This window comes from Symsagittifera roscoffensis, chromosome 4 (assembly GCF_963678635.1).
Source record: "Symsagittifera roscoffensis chromosome 4, txSymRosc1.1, whole genome shotgun sequence".
NCBI lineage: Eukaryota > Metazoa > Xenacoelomorpha > Acoela > Convolutidae > Symsagittifera > Symsagittifera roscoffensis.
Genome location: NC_087065.1, coordinates 60,152,249 through 60,165,638, shown reverse-complemented (window position 1 = coordinate 60,165,638; position 13,390 = coordinate 60,152,249). Strand labels below are relative to the sequence as shown.

General features: G+C 34.9%; 1 protein-coding gene across 1 annotated transcript in view; it reads left to right on the top strand.

The window, feature by feature from the left end:
- LOC134844966 (baculoviral IAP repeat-containing protein 6-like) overlaps nucleotides 1-13,390 on the top strand; it is a 116,384-nt gene that overhangs the window by 26,263 nt on the left and 76,731 nt on the right. The window contains exons 8-15 of the mRNA XM_063861794.1: nucleotides 3,428-3,621; nucleotides 3,935-4,125; nucleotides 4,244-4,495; nucleotides 9,921-10,120; nucleotides 11,096-11,337; nucleotides 11,380-11,402; nucleotides 11,876-11,977; nucleotides 12,095-12,346. Coding sequence (XP_063717864.1) covers nucleotides 3,428-3,621; nucleotides 3,935-4,125; nucleotides 4,244-4,495; nucleotides 9,921-10,120; nucleotides 11,096-11,337; nucleotides 11,380-11,402; nucleotides 11,876-11,977; nucleotides 12,095-12,346 — 1,456 coding nt within the window. The remainder of the gene's footprint in view (nucleotides 1-3,427; nucleotides 3,622-3,934; nucleotides 4,126-4,243; nucleotides 4,496-9,920; nucleotides 10,121-11,095; nucleotides 11,338-11,379; nucleotides 11,403-11,875; nucleotides 11,978-12,094; nucleotides 12,347-13,390) is intronic.

The following is a 13,390-nucleotide window of genomic DNA, read 5'->3' as shown; positions in this document are numbered from 1 at the left end:
TAGACTTTTTCGGGTCAACAACTTGTTTAACAGAATCACTTGTATATGATTCATAATGAATTCAAAATTCTATGCTTTCCCGGCCGGTTTAGCCTGGAGGTAACGAATATGGCTGGGATGGCAAAGGTCCTGGGTTCGAATCTGACCATCACGTTTTTTTTTCAAACAGGAAATATTCTGTCTCAAATAAAATAGTCGGCCAATTATTTTGTCTGCTTATCCGTTGTCGGCTTAGTTGTCACATCTTGGAATAGTTTTGTTGCTGAACGAATGTTTCTTTAATGTTATTTTGAGTGTTTGATTTACTCATACAATTTGTAACTTTACTTGCCTTGACTTTGTATTTCTTTGTAAATTTCTTTGGTTCGCTTAATAAAATTCCTCAGTCCAATTTATTTCGGCCGATTTTTTATTGGCATGGTGACCTTATTTTTGATCGTTCAAGGGAAACACAGTTTTAACACTCCCGTCCAACTTTTCAAGTTGGTAGTATGTTTACCAATCGGTTCATTGAATTTTCTTGTTTTTTTTTTCGTTATGGAAAATTAGTTCCAAATTTATTGGAAAAATTTCAGTTTTTCTGAGGAACTTCACCGATTTTTAAAAGGGTATCAAATGCAAGAGCGACTACTCTCCTGCTTGCCTGCATACCTCTAGAGTCTCTTTTTACTTAACCCCTCGGTCTATAGCCTTCGCAAAAGTCTCTGGGGGAAAGTTTCACCAATATTTTTGATTTTTTAAAAAAATTTTCTCGAAAACTACCCCTCTCAAATCGAGTTTTTGATTTCAATGAATAGAAGATTTGAAAAGTTCCCTGCATGAGAGGCTACGCCCAAATTTTTCCCTGCATAAGAGGCTACACCTAAATTTTTGATTTTTTTGAACCGTTTTTCAACTTTTGAATATTCTCGAAAACTTACCTGTCGTATCTGAGATTTTAGATTCAATTTAAAGAACCAGTTGTCTAAACAACGGTTTGTCTCATTTGGTTATGCGACTACGCTCAATTTTTTCTGAAACCAAAAGTTATGAGCCTCGGAAAAGTCAAAACTTTGATTTTCTGACCGTTTTTTTTGAAAGTTTTTATTTTCTCGAGAACTACCCTCCCAAATCTGAAATTTTGGGTTCAATCGAAAAAACAGGTTGCGTGAAACAGTTCTGAATAAAAGGCTACGCCCTTTTTTTCACACAAAAAATTATGATTCACGGAATTAACAATTTTTTGATTTGTTGACCGTTTTTTGGACTTTTTTCGCTAAATATCCTGCCAAAGCTAATATCCTACAGAAGTCGCGACTGCTTAATTCTTTGTAAGAGAAATGTTATATCCTTGGGAAAATGCATTATCTCATTTTAAAAAATACTTTTCTCACTTATTTTAGTAGAGAAACAGCTGAGGTTTTGGCCAAGTTCAATTTTTGAAATCACATTTTTCGTGCCGCATCTCTATAGGAAGTTATCAAACACATACCTCCAGCTTCAGCTGCGCCGCTAGTTATTTTTTATCGAGACATGCTAAAATTTTTGTTCATCTTTTTTTTAACATTGAATTTTTTTTCGACTCATGTTTTTTTATGTTTGTTTTGTATCGCAAGTAGTGCTAAGCTCCGCTTTGCTTCTGTGTGAAAAAATGGGATCACCATTAATATTCTCACTGTTGAGCCTTGTTAAGCTTCAATGAACGTGGTAAAGACACTTTAGTTCTGGTTGAAATTTGTTTGTTTGTTTGTTAGAAAAAAGTCTTGAAAGCTGTTAACTTTCTATTTTGATTATTAAGAATTGATGTGAGTAGTTTGGACTCTTATATAGGTGGCCCTGATTTTTTCAGGAAAAGTCTCAAATTTTGTTCAGGCTCAAATTTGATTTTTCGTGGTGTGATTTTTGATGTCTTTTCAAGTTCAGTTCATTTCCTTTGTTAAAAAGGAATGCAAACTCAACTATCAAACAGTGAAAGCGTAAAGATCTGGGAAGACGTGATCGATATCTCGTTTCGAAAATTTCCCTGCGAACTAAAAATTATACTTATTGATCCAGTTTTCTCAAATTGGTTTAGTTTAATCAAAAAAGTGTCAATCATAAATTGTTTCAAAGAGTTTTAAGGGCATCTATTTTTTTTTTTTGAAATTCGAAAGTTGGGATTTTTTCAAAAAAGTGTCAGTTTTTTTCTGTTTACTTGCGTTCATTGACTCTTTTCCAACTGCCTGTTGGCTATGTTTGTTTTTCTGTTGTAGTTTTGCTTTCATTGTTCAATTCAAAATCAAATGCCAAATGGAAGGCACGTCAACCAATGTGCAAATGGCGGGAAAACACCATGAACGCTTCAAACACCATGACCGCTTCAAGTTTCAGAATTTTTAACGGAATAGAGAAATATTGTAGCAGAAAAATTATCTATTGATCCACTTTTCTATGCGAGGTTACCGTCAATGCGTGGAACGAAAATGATTCAAAGTTATTCTCGACCTTTTTTGTTTGTCGGATTAGCTGCCAAAGCATTTTTTTCTTTTTGCCATAATCAAATCGTTAGAAATCATCATTTAATGTGATAGAATTTTTTTTTTACAAAACGTTCAATATCTCATGATTTTCAGTAATGATTACGCCGTTTGGTTTGAGTTTTTTCCAAATGTGTATTGCAATTTGGATCAGGTGCATGTGGCCGAGTTTTTAATTAGACGAAAGGGATATTTTAATTTGCCTTACAAATCAAGTGGTTTCCGATATTATTTGAAAATTTAGGCTAATTTGTTTTTAGGTCTCAATTACAGCTAGCGTTATCAAATTGGAATATAGTTTTTTGGGTTAAGAACTAGTTAATCGGAATCACTCGGGGGAGCACATCTGTTCTGGTGGGATGTCTACAGATATTTTGTGAGGCTGTCTGTATTTTAAATAGTCGTTTTGTTTGGTCGTTTTTCAAAATTGTTGTATGTAAACCAACTTTTTACGTGATTTTTTTTTGCTTATTATTTTTTTTCGCTTTAAGTTTTTTCGGCTGAAATAGTTTCTGCTGCTGTTATATGTTTAGTTACCTCATAGTTTGTTAAATTCTTTTGTACTCCGGGCTCAAATTATTTTTGACGATATTTGTTTTCGTCACATTGGTCGTCTACCGGAGACTTGTCTACTTAGTTACCGCTGACAACTTCTCAGTATCTTTCTTCAAATTGAACAGCATTCGATACAAACGTTAAAAAATTAATAGATGTTTTTTTTCGATTCAGTGGCTTTTGGCCTGATTTTTGGTATTTTTTGTGTTATATCGCAAATAATGCAAAGCTTCGCTTCGCCTTTTTGTAAAAAATCAACGTTTGTTAAAGAGACGAGTGTGGTTTTCCTTATTTTGGTTGTTTGTTTTTTTTTGCCCAGGAAAAGTTTTGAGAATGTGTTGTTTTTAAATGCACCATTAACAACCTGCCATTTCTAGCTCTCGGTGCAGTTTTGTGGTCCCAGCTGTAGTAGCACCAGAAGTGGAGGCATGTCGTCTACCGCGAGTGGAGTGAGTTTGCCGAGTAAGTTCGAGTACCTCGTGGATCCCCAAACTGGGCTGACTCCGGAACTAAATACGGCCACTCTGGACTGGATCAGCCAGCTTAGCGAGTGTGTTCCTCTCACTCCCAGGTATTTTTCAATCACCATTCATCGCTAGTTTTCATTAATGAAATGTATATTAGTGATCAAATACAAGTATCGCTCCTTATTGTCAAAACTTTTTCTCGAATGAGCTTGGTTTTACTTTTATCTCCAATCATACCAGGAGGCCTCCATTTGCAGATAAAAATTAATTTGTAACAAATCAAGTCGAGAACCTCTTCATAATAACAGACTTGCATTATTTATCGAAATATCCAGAAAGTGTTTTTTTTGTGCTAAGACTTTATTAGTGGCTTAGCTTTGCTCGACTAGGCTGAATCTAAACTTGTTCTTTGTCCAGGTACAATACTGGAATAATTCCGAGTGGATGGGTAGAGGTGGAGCAAGAACAACAGCAGCGCAAGATGTCCGAACACCTGCCCAGTTCAGGAGGCAGTTCCGTCAACCACACCCGAACTTTCCGCGTCAACAAGGAGAGCGCTAGCGGATACACAGTCATAGAGCTCACCCTTCCACATGCTGTCGTGCTAGGTTAGTCAAAATATCACTTTTGATTGTCATCCAGTGTAAAAAAAAAACGTGTATAACAGTATGTTATGACAAGCCTCGTATCAATTATTTGAAACAGCCATTAGTATGTTGCTTGCAGGCCAAGTGGATGTGAAAATTCAACTGAGAAAAGCGGCAAGTGCCTGTAATTTAACGGCCACACTTTCGGCACCAGCTCCCGAATTGTCGCAGGACACGTTTGCTTCTTCTAACAAGAAAATCATAGGACCAGTTGCATTAGATCTTTTCACATTCGGACAACAGGGAACATCTATCAATGTGTCTCTGACTGGACCTAATTTGTACTTGACGAAACATCGCGTCATTTTCTTGGAGATTGGAACTAAAGAAGGTACTTGAATTAAATCAGTTTCATGTTTTTCTTTAAATTATGATTTATTTGTGCGACAGAAGCTTTACGGAACGTAACGTGCTGTGCGTTTTTTAATTTGTTTTGATTTTGAATGAGGTTTTTGAAATCCCCACCAAAACATAAATCCATTTTCAATGAAGTTTTACGGAACGTAACGTGCTGTGCGTTTTTTAATTTGTTTTGATTTTGAATGAGGTTTTCGAAATCCCCACCAAAACATAAATCCATTTTCAATGAAGTTTTACGGAACGTAACGTGCTGTGCGTTTTTTAATTTGTTTTGATTTTGAATGAGGTTTTCGAAATCCCCACCAAAACATAAATCCATTTTCAATGAAGTTTTACGGAACGTAACGTGCTGTGCGTTTTTTAATTTGTTTTGATTTTGAATGAGGTTTTTGAAATCCCCACCAAAACATAAATCCATTTTCAATGAAGTTTTACGGAACGTAACGTGCTGTGCGTTTTTTAATTTGTTTTGATTTTAAATGAGGTTTTCGAAATCCCCACCAAAACATAAATCCATTTTCAATGAAGTTTTACGGAACGTAACGTGCTGTGCGTTTTTTAATTTGTTTTGATTTTGAATGAGGTTTTCGAAATCCCCACCAAAACATAAATCCATTTTCAATGAAGTTTTACGGAACGTAACGTGCTGTGCGTTTTTTAATTTGTTTTGATTTTGAATGAGGTTTTCGAAATCCCCACCAAAACATAAATCCATTTTCAATGAAGTTTTACGGAACGTAACGTGCTGTGCGTTTTTTAATTTGTTTTGATTTTGAATGAGGTTTTCGAAATCCCCACCAAAACATAAATCCATTTTCAATGAAGTTTTACGGAACGTAACGTGCTGTGCGTTTTTTAATTTGTTTTGATTTTGAATGAGGTTTTTGAAATCCCCACCAAAACATAAATCCATTTTCAATGAAGTTTTACGGAACGTAACGTGCTGTGCGTTTTTTAATTTGTTTTGATTTTGAATGAGGTTTTCGAAATCCCCACCAAAACATAAATCCATTTTCAATGAAGTTTTACGGAACGTAACGTGCTGTGCGTTTTTTAATTTGTTTTGATTTTGAATGAGGTTTTCGAAATCCCCACCAAAACATAAATCCATTTTCAATGAAGTTTTACGGAACGTAACGTGCTGTGCGTTTTTTAATTTGTTTTGATTTTGAATGAGGTTTTTGAAATCCCCACCAAAACATAAATCCATTTTCAATGAAGTTTTACGGAACGTAACGTGCTGTGCGTTTTTTAATTTGTTTTGATTTTGAATGAGGTTTTCGAAATCCCCACCAAAACATAAATCCATTTTCAATGAAGTTTTACGGAACGTAACGTGCTGTGCGTTTTTTAATTTGTTTTGATTTTGAATGAGGTTTTCGAAATCCCCACCAAAACATAAATCCATTTTCAATGAAGTTTTACGGAACGTAACGTGCTGTGCGTTTTTTAATTTGTTTTGATTTTGAATGAGGTTTTCGAAATCCCCACCAAAACATAAATCCATTTTCAATGAAGTTTTACGGAACGTAACGTGCTGTGCGTTTTTTAATTTGTTTTGATTTTGAATGAGGTTTTCGAAATCCCCACCAAAACATATATCCATTTTCAATGAAGTTTTACGGAACGTAACGTGCTGTGCGTTTTTTAATTTGTTTTGATTTTGAATGAGGTTTTCGAAATCCCCACCAAAACATAAATCCATTTTCAATGAAGTTTTACGGAACGTAACGTGCTGTGCGTTTTTTAATTTGTTTTGATTTTGAATGAGGTTTTCGAAATCCCCACCAAAACATAAATCCATTTTCAATGAAGTTTTACGGAACGTAACGTGCTGTGCGTTTTTTAATTTGTTTTGATTTTGAATGAGGTTTTCGAAATCCCCACCAAAACATAAATCCATTTTCAATGAAGTTTTACGGAACGTAACGTGCTGTGCGTTTTTTAATTTGTTTTGATTTTGAATGAGGTTTTCGAAATCCCCACCAAAACATAAATCCATTTTCAATGAAGTTTTACGGAACTTAACGTGCTGTGCGTTTTTTAATGTTTTGATTTTGAATGAGGTTTTTGAAATCCCCACCAAAACATAAATCCATTTTCAATGAAGTTTTACGGAACGTAACGTGCTGTGCGTTTTTTAATTTGTTTTGATTTTGAATGAGGTTTTCGAAATCCCCACCAAAACATAAATCCATTTTCAATGAAGTTTTACGGAACGTAACGTGCTGTGCGTTTTTTAATTTGTTTTGATTTTGAATGAGGTTTTTGAAATCCCCACCAAAACATAAATCCATTTTCAATGAAGTTTTACGGAACGTAACGTGCTGTGCGTTTTTAAATTTGTTTTGATTTTGAATGAGGTTTTCGAAATCCCCACCAAAACATAAATCCATTTTCAATGAAGTTTTACGGAACGTAACGTGCTGTGCGTTTTTTAATTTGTTTTGATTTTGAATGAGGTTTTCGAAATCCCCACCAAAACATAAATCCATTTTCAATGAAGTTTTACGGAACGTAACGTGCTGTGCGTTTTTTAATTTGTTTTGATTTTGAATGAGGTTTTCGAAATCCCCACCAAAACATAAATCCATTTTCAATGAAGTTTTACGGAACGTAACGTGCTGTGCGTTTTTTAATTTGTTTTGATTTTGAATGAGGTTTTCGAAATCCCCACCAAAACATAAATCCATTTTCAATGAAGTTTTACGGAACGTAACGTGCTGTGCGTTTTTTAATTTGTTTTGATTTTGAATGAGGTTTTCGAAATCCCCACCAAAACATAAATCCATTTTCAATGAAGTTTTACGGAACTTAACGTGCTGTGCGTTTTTTAATTTGTTTTGATTTTGAATGAGGTTTTTGAAATCCCCACCAAAACATAAATCCATTTTCAATGAAGTTTTACGGAACGTAACGTGCTGTGCGTTTTTTAATTTGTTTTGATTTTGAATGAGGTTTTCGAAATCCCCACCAAAACATAAATCCATTTTCAATGAAGTTTTACGGAACGTAACGTGCTGTGCGTTTTTTAATTTGTTTTGATTTTGAATGAGGTTTTCGAAATCCCCACCAAAACATAAATCCATTTTCAATGAAGTTTTACGGAACGTAACGTGCTGTGCGTTTTTTAATTTGTTTTGATTTTGAATGAGGTTTTTGAAATCCCCACCAAAACATAAATCCATTTTCAATGAAGTTTTACGGAACGTAACGTGCTGTGCGTTTTTTAATTTGTTTTGATTTTGAATGAGGTTTTCGAAATCCCCACCAAAACATAAATCCATTTTCAATGAAGTTTTACGGAACGTAACGTGCTGTGCGTTTTTTAATTTGTTTTGATTTTGAATGAGGTTTTCGAAATCCCCACCAAAACATAAATCCATTTTCAATGAAGTTTTACGGAACGTAACGTGCTGTGCGTTTTTTAATTTGTTTTGATTTTGAATGAGGTTTTCGAAATCCCCACCAAAACATAAATCCATTTTCAATGAAGTTTTACGGAACGTAACGTGCTGTGCGTTTTTTAATTTGTTTTGATTTTGAATGAGGTTTTTGAAATCCCCACCAAAACATAAATCTATTTTCAATGAAGTTTTACGGAACGTAACGTGCTGTGCGTTTTTTAATTTGTTTTGATTTTGAATGAGGTTTTTGAAATCCCCACCAAAACATAAATCCATTTTCAATGAAGTTTTACGGAACGTAACGTGATGTGCGTTTTTAAATTTGTTTTGATTTTGAATGAGGTTTTCGAAATCCCCACCAAAACATAAATCCATTTTCAATGAAGTTTTACGGAACGTAACGTGCTGTGCGTTTTTTAATTTGTTTTGATTTTGAATGAGGTTTTTGAAATCCCCACCACAACAGAAATCCATTTTTCAATGCACACTACAACAGATATTGATGCAGTTTTCTTAAGTTGAGTTCACAAAACTTGCGCTTATTTGATTTTACAAAGCAACCTTTTAAGAGTCAATGGATGTAGTTCAGGCTCTTATATAGGTCACGATGAACTCCTATATTGAACAGCGAAAGTGTAAAGGTCACGAAAAACGTGATTGACTTCTAATTTGGAAATTGGATTTAAATGATCAGATTTCGTAGCGAAATAAAAGTTTTAGTTATTGATACAGTTTTCTCCAATTGGGTTAATTTTATCTAAAAAGTATCAGATATAATTGTTCTAGAAATTCAAAGCGCTTTAAGGGCATCTATTTTTGTCTTGGAAAATCGAAAAATGAGATTTTTTCAAGAAATACAACTCAGTTTTTTTTTCCGTTTTTGACTTTTCCAAATGTCTGTTGACTATGTTACTCACTTTTTTTTCTTAAGAGTAGTTCAGTCTGTTGTATAAGTCGTGATGATTTTCATTGTTTTTTTTGTTTCAGGAAAAGTCTTTATTTGTTCACACTGAAATTTATTTTTTTTTGCTGTATAACTTTAGAATTTTTTCAAGTTCACATCACCTCTTTTGTTAAAAAGAAGGCAGATTCGACGTTTGAACAATCAAAGTGTAAAGGTCGTGAAAATGTGATCGACTTCTAATTTCTAAAATAGAATTTGATTTTCAGATTTCCAAGCGAAATAAAACTTTTACTTTTTTGATCCAGTTTTCTCAAATTGGGTTAAATTTATCAAAAAAGTGCCAGTCTTAAATTGTTTTAAAACTTCAGAGAGTTTTATGGGAATCTGGTTTCTGAAATTCGAAAGATATCTAAGAAAAAAGTCAGTATTTTTGTTCTGTTTTTCTTGCGTTCCTTGACTCTTTTCTAACTTTCGGTTGACTATGTTATTCAAAACTAGTAGAATATTACATTCCAGCTTAAAGCTTTAAGGTGTTTCATAACGTAACCAAAATGAATTGCCACTTTTTTTCAAGGAGCAAATCTGCGAAATTTTTTCGAGACTTAGCCGCCATTGTTTGCTATCAACTTTGCAGTTAATGTTAAGAAAGAAAGAATTTATTTCCTCCAAATTATGTATTGCACATCATCATCAAAGATTTATATGAGAAAAGCATTGACTAAGGGGAGGATAGACAAAGAGCAAAAGTAAATACCCTCTGAGAGTCTACCCATGAAATTAAAGATTTTAAAAATTTCAATCAACTTTTTTTTAGTTTCCTGGTTATTCTAATTTTTTTTGGCTAGTTTCAAGCTATAGCCTTTGAAGGATTTGGGAACTCGCCCTCACAAAAAAAATCGGCATTGGGTGTATCTAAAAGATCTGGCGGTGTCGAGATTGCTTAACATACTTACTGTATAAGGGCAGATTCTTGGCGTAATCTCAATTTGTCAACAAATATTTTTTTATTACAACACTTGGTCCTTTTATTGCCAGACAAACGGCTGATCGCTTGTTTATTGACTCTTTGACTGATGTTTACTAAGGATACTCATCCACACATCTACACGAGGTGTCCATCACCCTGCGTAAGATGAAGAGACAGCCTTCAGTGCGGACTGTGGCCCAGCTGCAGACAGTGGTGGAGGACACTCAGTTGGTGGAAAAGCTACTCCGAGCAGTTACCAACCCAGACAGTGTGCAGTCTGTGGGAGATGCGAAAGAGTTCTTCATGAGTCAACCCACGGTATCTTCTATATATTAAACAAATCACATGTTTCGTACTCATAAGGCACGATGGTTAAGATGCGGCTATCGAGCGCAACGCTTAGGAAATTGGTATAAGCCAAGCTTGGTAAGTGTTTTCTAGAATTTCGTAGGTCAGTGCTTCAGACAATATCAACTCGATCCAATTTCAAGACTAGACAATATTGTCTCAAGAATTTCGTGAACATTTTCAACTATGAGATGAGCGAACTAAAAAGAACGAGCTTCTCCTTTTTGTTAGAGAATAGCCAAACCTAGCTTAAGATCTTAGTAATTGTTTCACAAGAGCTGTTCGAAAGAAACTTTTTGACTTGTATTTTTCTATATATCATTACTTAACGAGCTTGCTTGAGAAAACCTCAAGTTTTTAAAAACCGGTTTGCTCTGTGAATTAACTATAAAATTTCAAAGTTTCATCTCTTGATAAACTTGCTATGACAGTTTGCGCGATAAAAAAAACTTGAATTTTTCAAAATTTCGCCGCTTGATTAGATTTTCTTAGCAAATTTTTGCGAACCGATTCACGCCGAAAAAACTGGGAAGGTTTCATAGGTTTATCGCTTGATGAGCTTGCGTTAGAAAACTCCACCTTCTTGCGAACTGATTCGTGCTAACTAAAAACTTGAAATATATAAATGCTTCATTGTTCTATGAGCTCGCTTAAAGAAAACTTCAATTTCTTTCAGAATGATTCGCCCCCTGAAACATGAATCTATTATTAAATTGTTTGATAATTTTATCGCCCGGTGGGATTCTTGGAAAAACTTTTTGCGAACCTATTCGTCTCATGAAATAGCTAAAAACATTTCAAAGTTTCATAGCACGATGACTTTGCTTCGGAAAACTTAGGCACTTCTTGGAAGATTTTTTGGCAATACCAATTTTTTTTGCTATCAACTTTGCAAAAGTATTAGATTCGAAAAAATGTCTTTAATCTGTTTTTTTTTTGTCTCAGATACGACAGACCGCTCTGACAACTCTGACCTGGCTGCTGTACACCCACGCAACAGATTGTGGCTCCTCCCTTTCTTCTTCTTTGTCTGCTGATGAGCAGACCCAGTGTCAACAATACATGGCCCAGTTCTACTCCAAGTGCGCATCCTCATCTCTGTTGAGACAAAGCATCACTGTATGTCTAATTCAGGGGGACAGAAGTGTGGCACATCTGTTTGCACGTTTCCTCGCTGTCCTACTCAAGTAAGTTAAAAGTTGCTAAGTTTACTCACGACCAGTGTTTAGGCCAATTATTATTGTGTCAAGAAGTAACAGTACTGTTTAAGCTGAATAGATCTTGTACATGTATGTTGAAAAGTTTAAAACTGTATTATGAGTTGATGAGCAAAGCATGGACATTCGTGAACCTAAAAGAACCAAAAGAAGACACATCATAGGTTGTCATTTTTTGTTGACTGCTCTTCAAAAAAAGGTCATAAAAGTTGTTCCTGCTTAAATTTGATATATGCGCGGTTTGATTTTGTCGCTGTCCGATAACACAAGCAAATGGCGCGAAAAACATGAAAGACATGATTGTTCAACCACTAGTTTTTTTCACCGTTAAATGTTGGACTAACAATAGCCTTATCTATTCCCACGCCATAAGTCGCAGTTTTTGTGATGAAAGTACGATTTGATTGGCTTAAAATACAAAGCCCGAAGATCTTTAAATTTAGCATGTGAATGTAACACGGTTCTTTTTGCTTTGAATGAATTGTAATCCCTGGGTCTTTCTTCACAGGAGGCAGTTCCGTCAACCACACCCGAACTTTCCGCGTCAACAAGGAGAGCGCTAGCGGATACACAGTCATAGAGCTCACCCTTCCACATGCTGTCGTGCTAGGTTAGTCAAAATATCACTTTTGATTGTCATCCAGTGTAAAAAAAAACGTGTATGACAGTATGTTATGACAAGCCTCGTATCAATTATTTGAAACAGCCATTAGTATGTTGCTTGCAGGCCAAGTGGATGTGAAAATTCAACTGAGAAAAGCGGCAAGTGCCTGTAATTTAACGGCCACACTTTCGGCACCAGCTCCCGAGTTGTCGCAGGACACGTTTGCTTCTTCTAACAAGAAAATCATAGGACCAGTTGCATTAGATCTTTTCACATTCGGACAACAGGGAACATCTATCAATGTGTCTCTGACTGGACCTAATTTGTACTTGACGAAACATCGCGTCATTTTCTTGGAGATTGGAACTAAAGAAGGTACTTGAATTAAATCAGTTTCATGTTTTTCTTTAAATTATGATTTATTTGTGCGACAGAAGCTTTACGGAACGTAACGTGCTGTGCGTTTTTTAATTTGTTTTGATTTTGAATGAGGTTTTTGAAATCCCCACCAAAACATAAATCCATTTTCAATGAAGTTTTACGGAACGTAACGTGCTGTGCGTTTTTTAATTTGTTTTGATTTTGAATGAGGTTTTCGAAATCCCCACCAAAACATAAATCCATTTTCAATGAAGTTTTACGGAACGTAACGTGCTGTGCGTTTTTTAATTTGTTTTGATTTTGAATGAGGTTTTCGAAATCCCCACCAAAACATAAATCCATTTTCAATGAAGTTTTACGGAACGTAACGTGCTGTGCGTTTTTTAATTTGTTTTGATTTTGAATGAGGTTTTTGAAATCCCCACCAAAACATAAATCCATTTTCAATGAAGTTTTACGGAACGTAACGTGCTGTGCGTTTTTTAATTTGTTTTGATTTTAAATGAGGTTTTCGAAATCCCCACCAAAACATAAATCCATTTTCAATGAAGTTTTACGGAACGTAACGTGCTGTGCGTTTTTTAATTTGTTTTGATTTTGAATGAGGTTTTCGAAATCCCCACCAAAACATAAATCCATTTTCAATGAAGTTTTACGGAACGTAACGTGCTGTGCGTTTTTTAATTTGTTTTGATTTTGAATGAGGTTTTCGAAATCCCCACCAAAACATAAATCCATTTTCAATGAAGTTTTACGGAACGTAACGTGCTGTGCGTTTTTTAATTTGTTTTGATTTTGAATGAGGTTTTCGAAATCCCCACCAAAACATAAATCCATTTTCAATGAAGTTTTACGGAACGTAACGTGCTGTGCGTTTTTTAATTTGTTTTGATTTTGAATGAGGTTTTTGAAATCCCCACCAAAACATAAATCCATTTTCAATGAAGTTTTACGGAACGTAACGTGCTGTGCGTTTTTTAATTTGTTTTGATTTTGAATGAGGTTTTCGAAATCCCCACCAAAACATAAATCCATTTT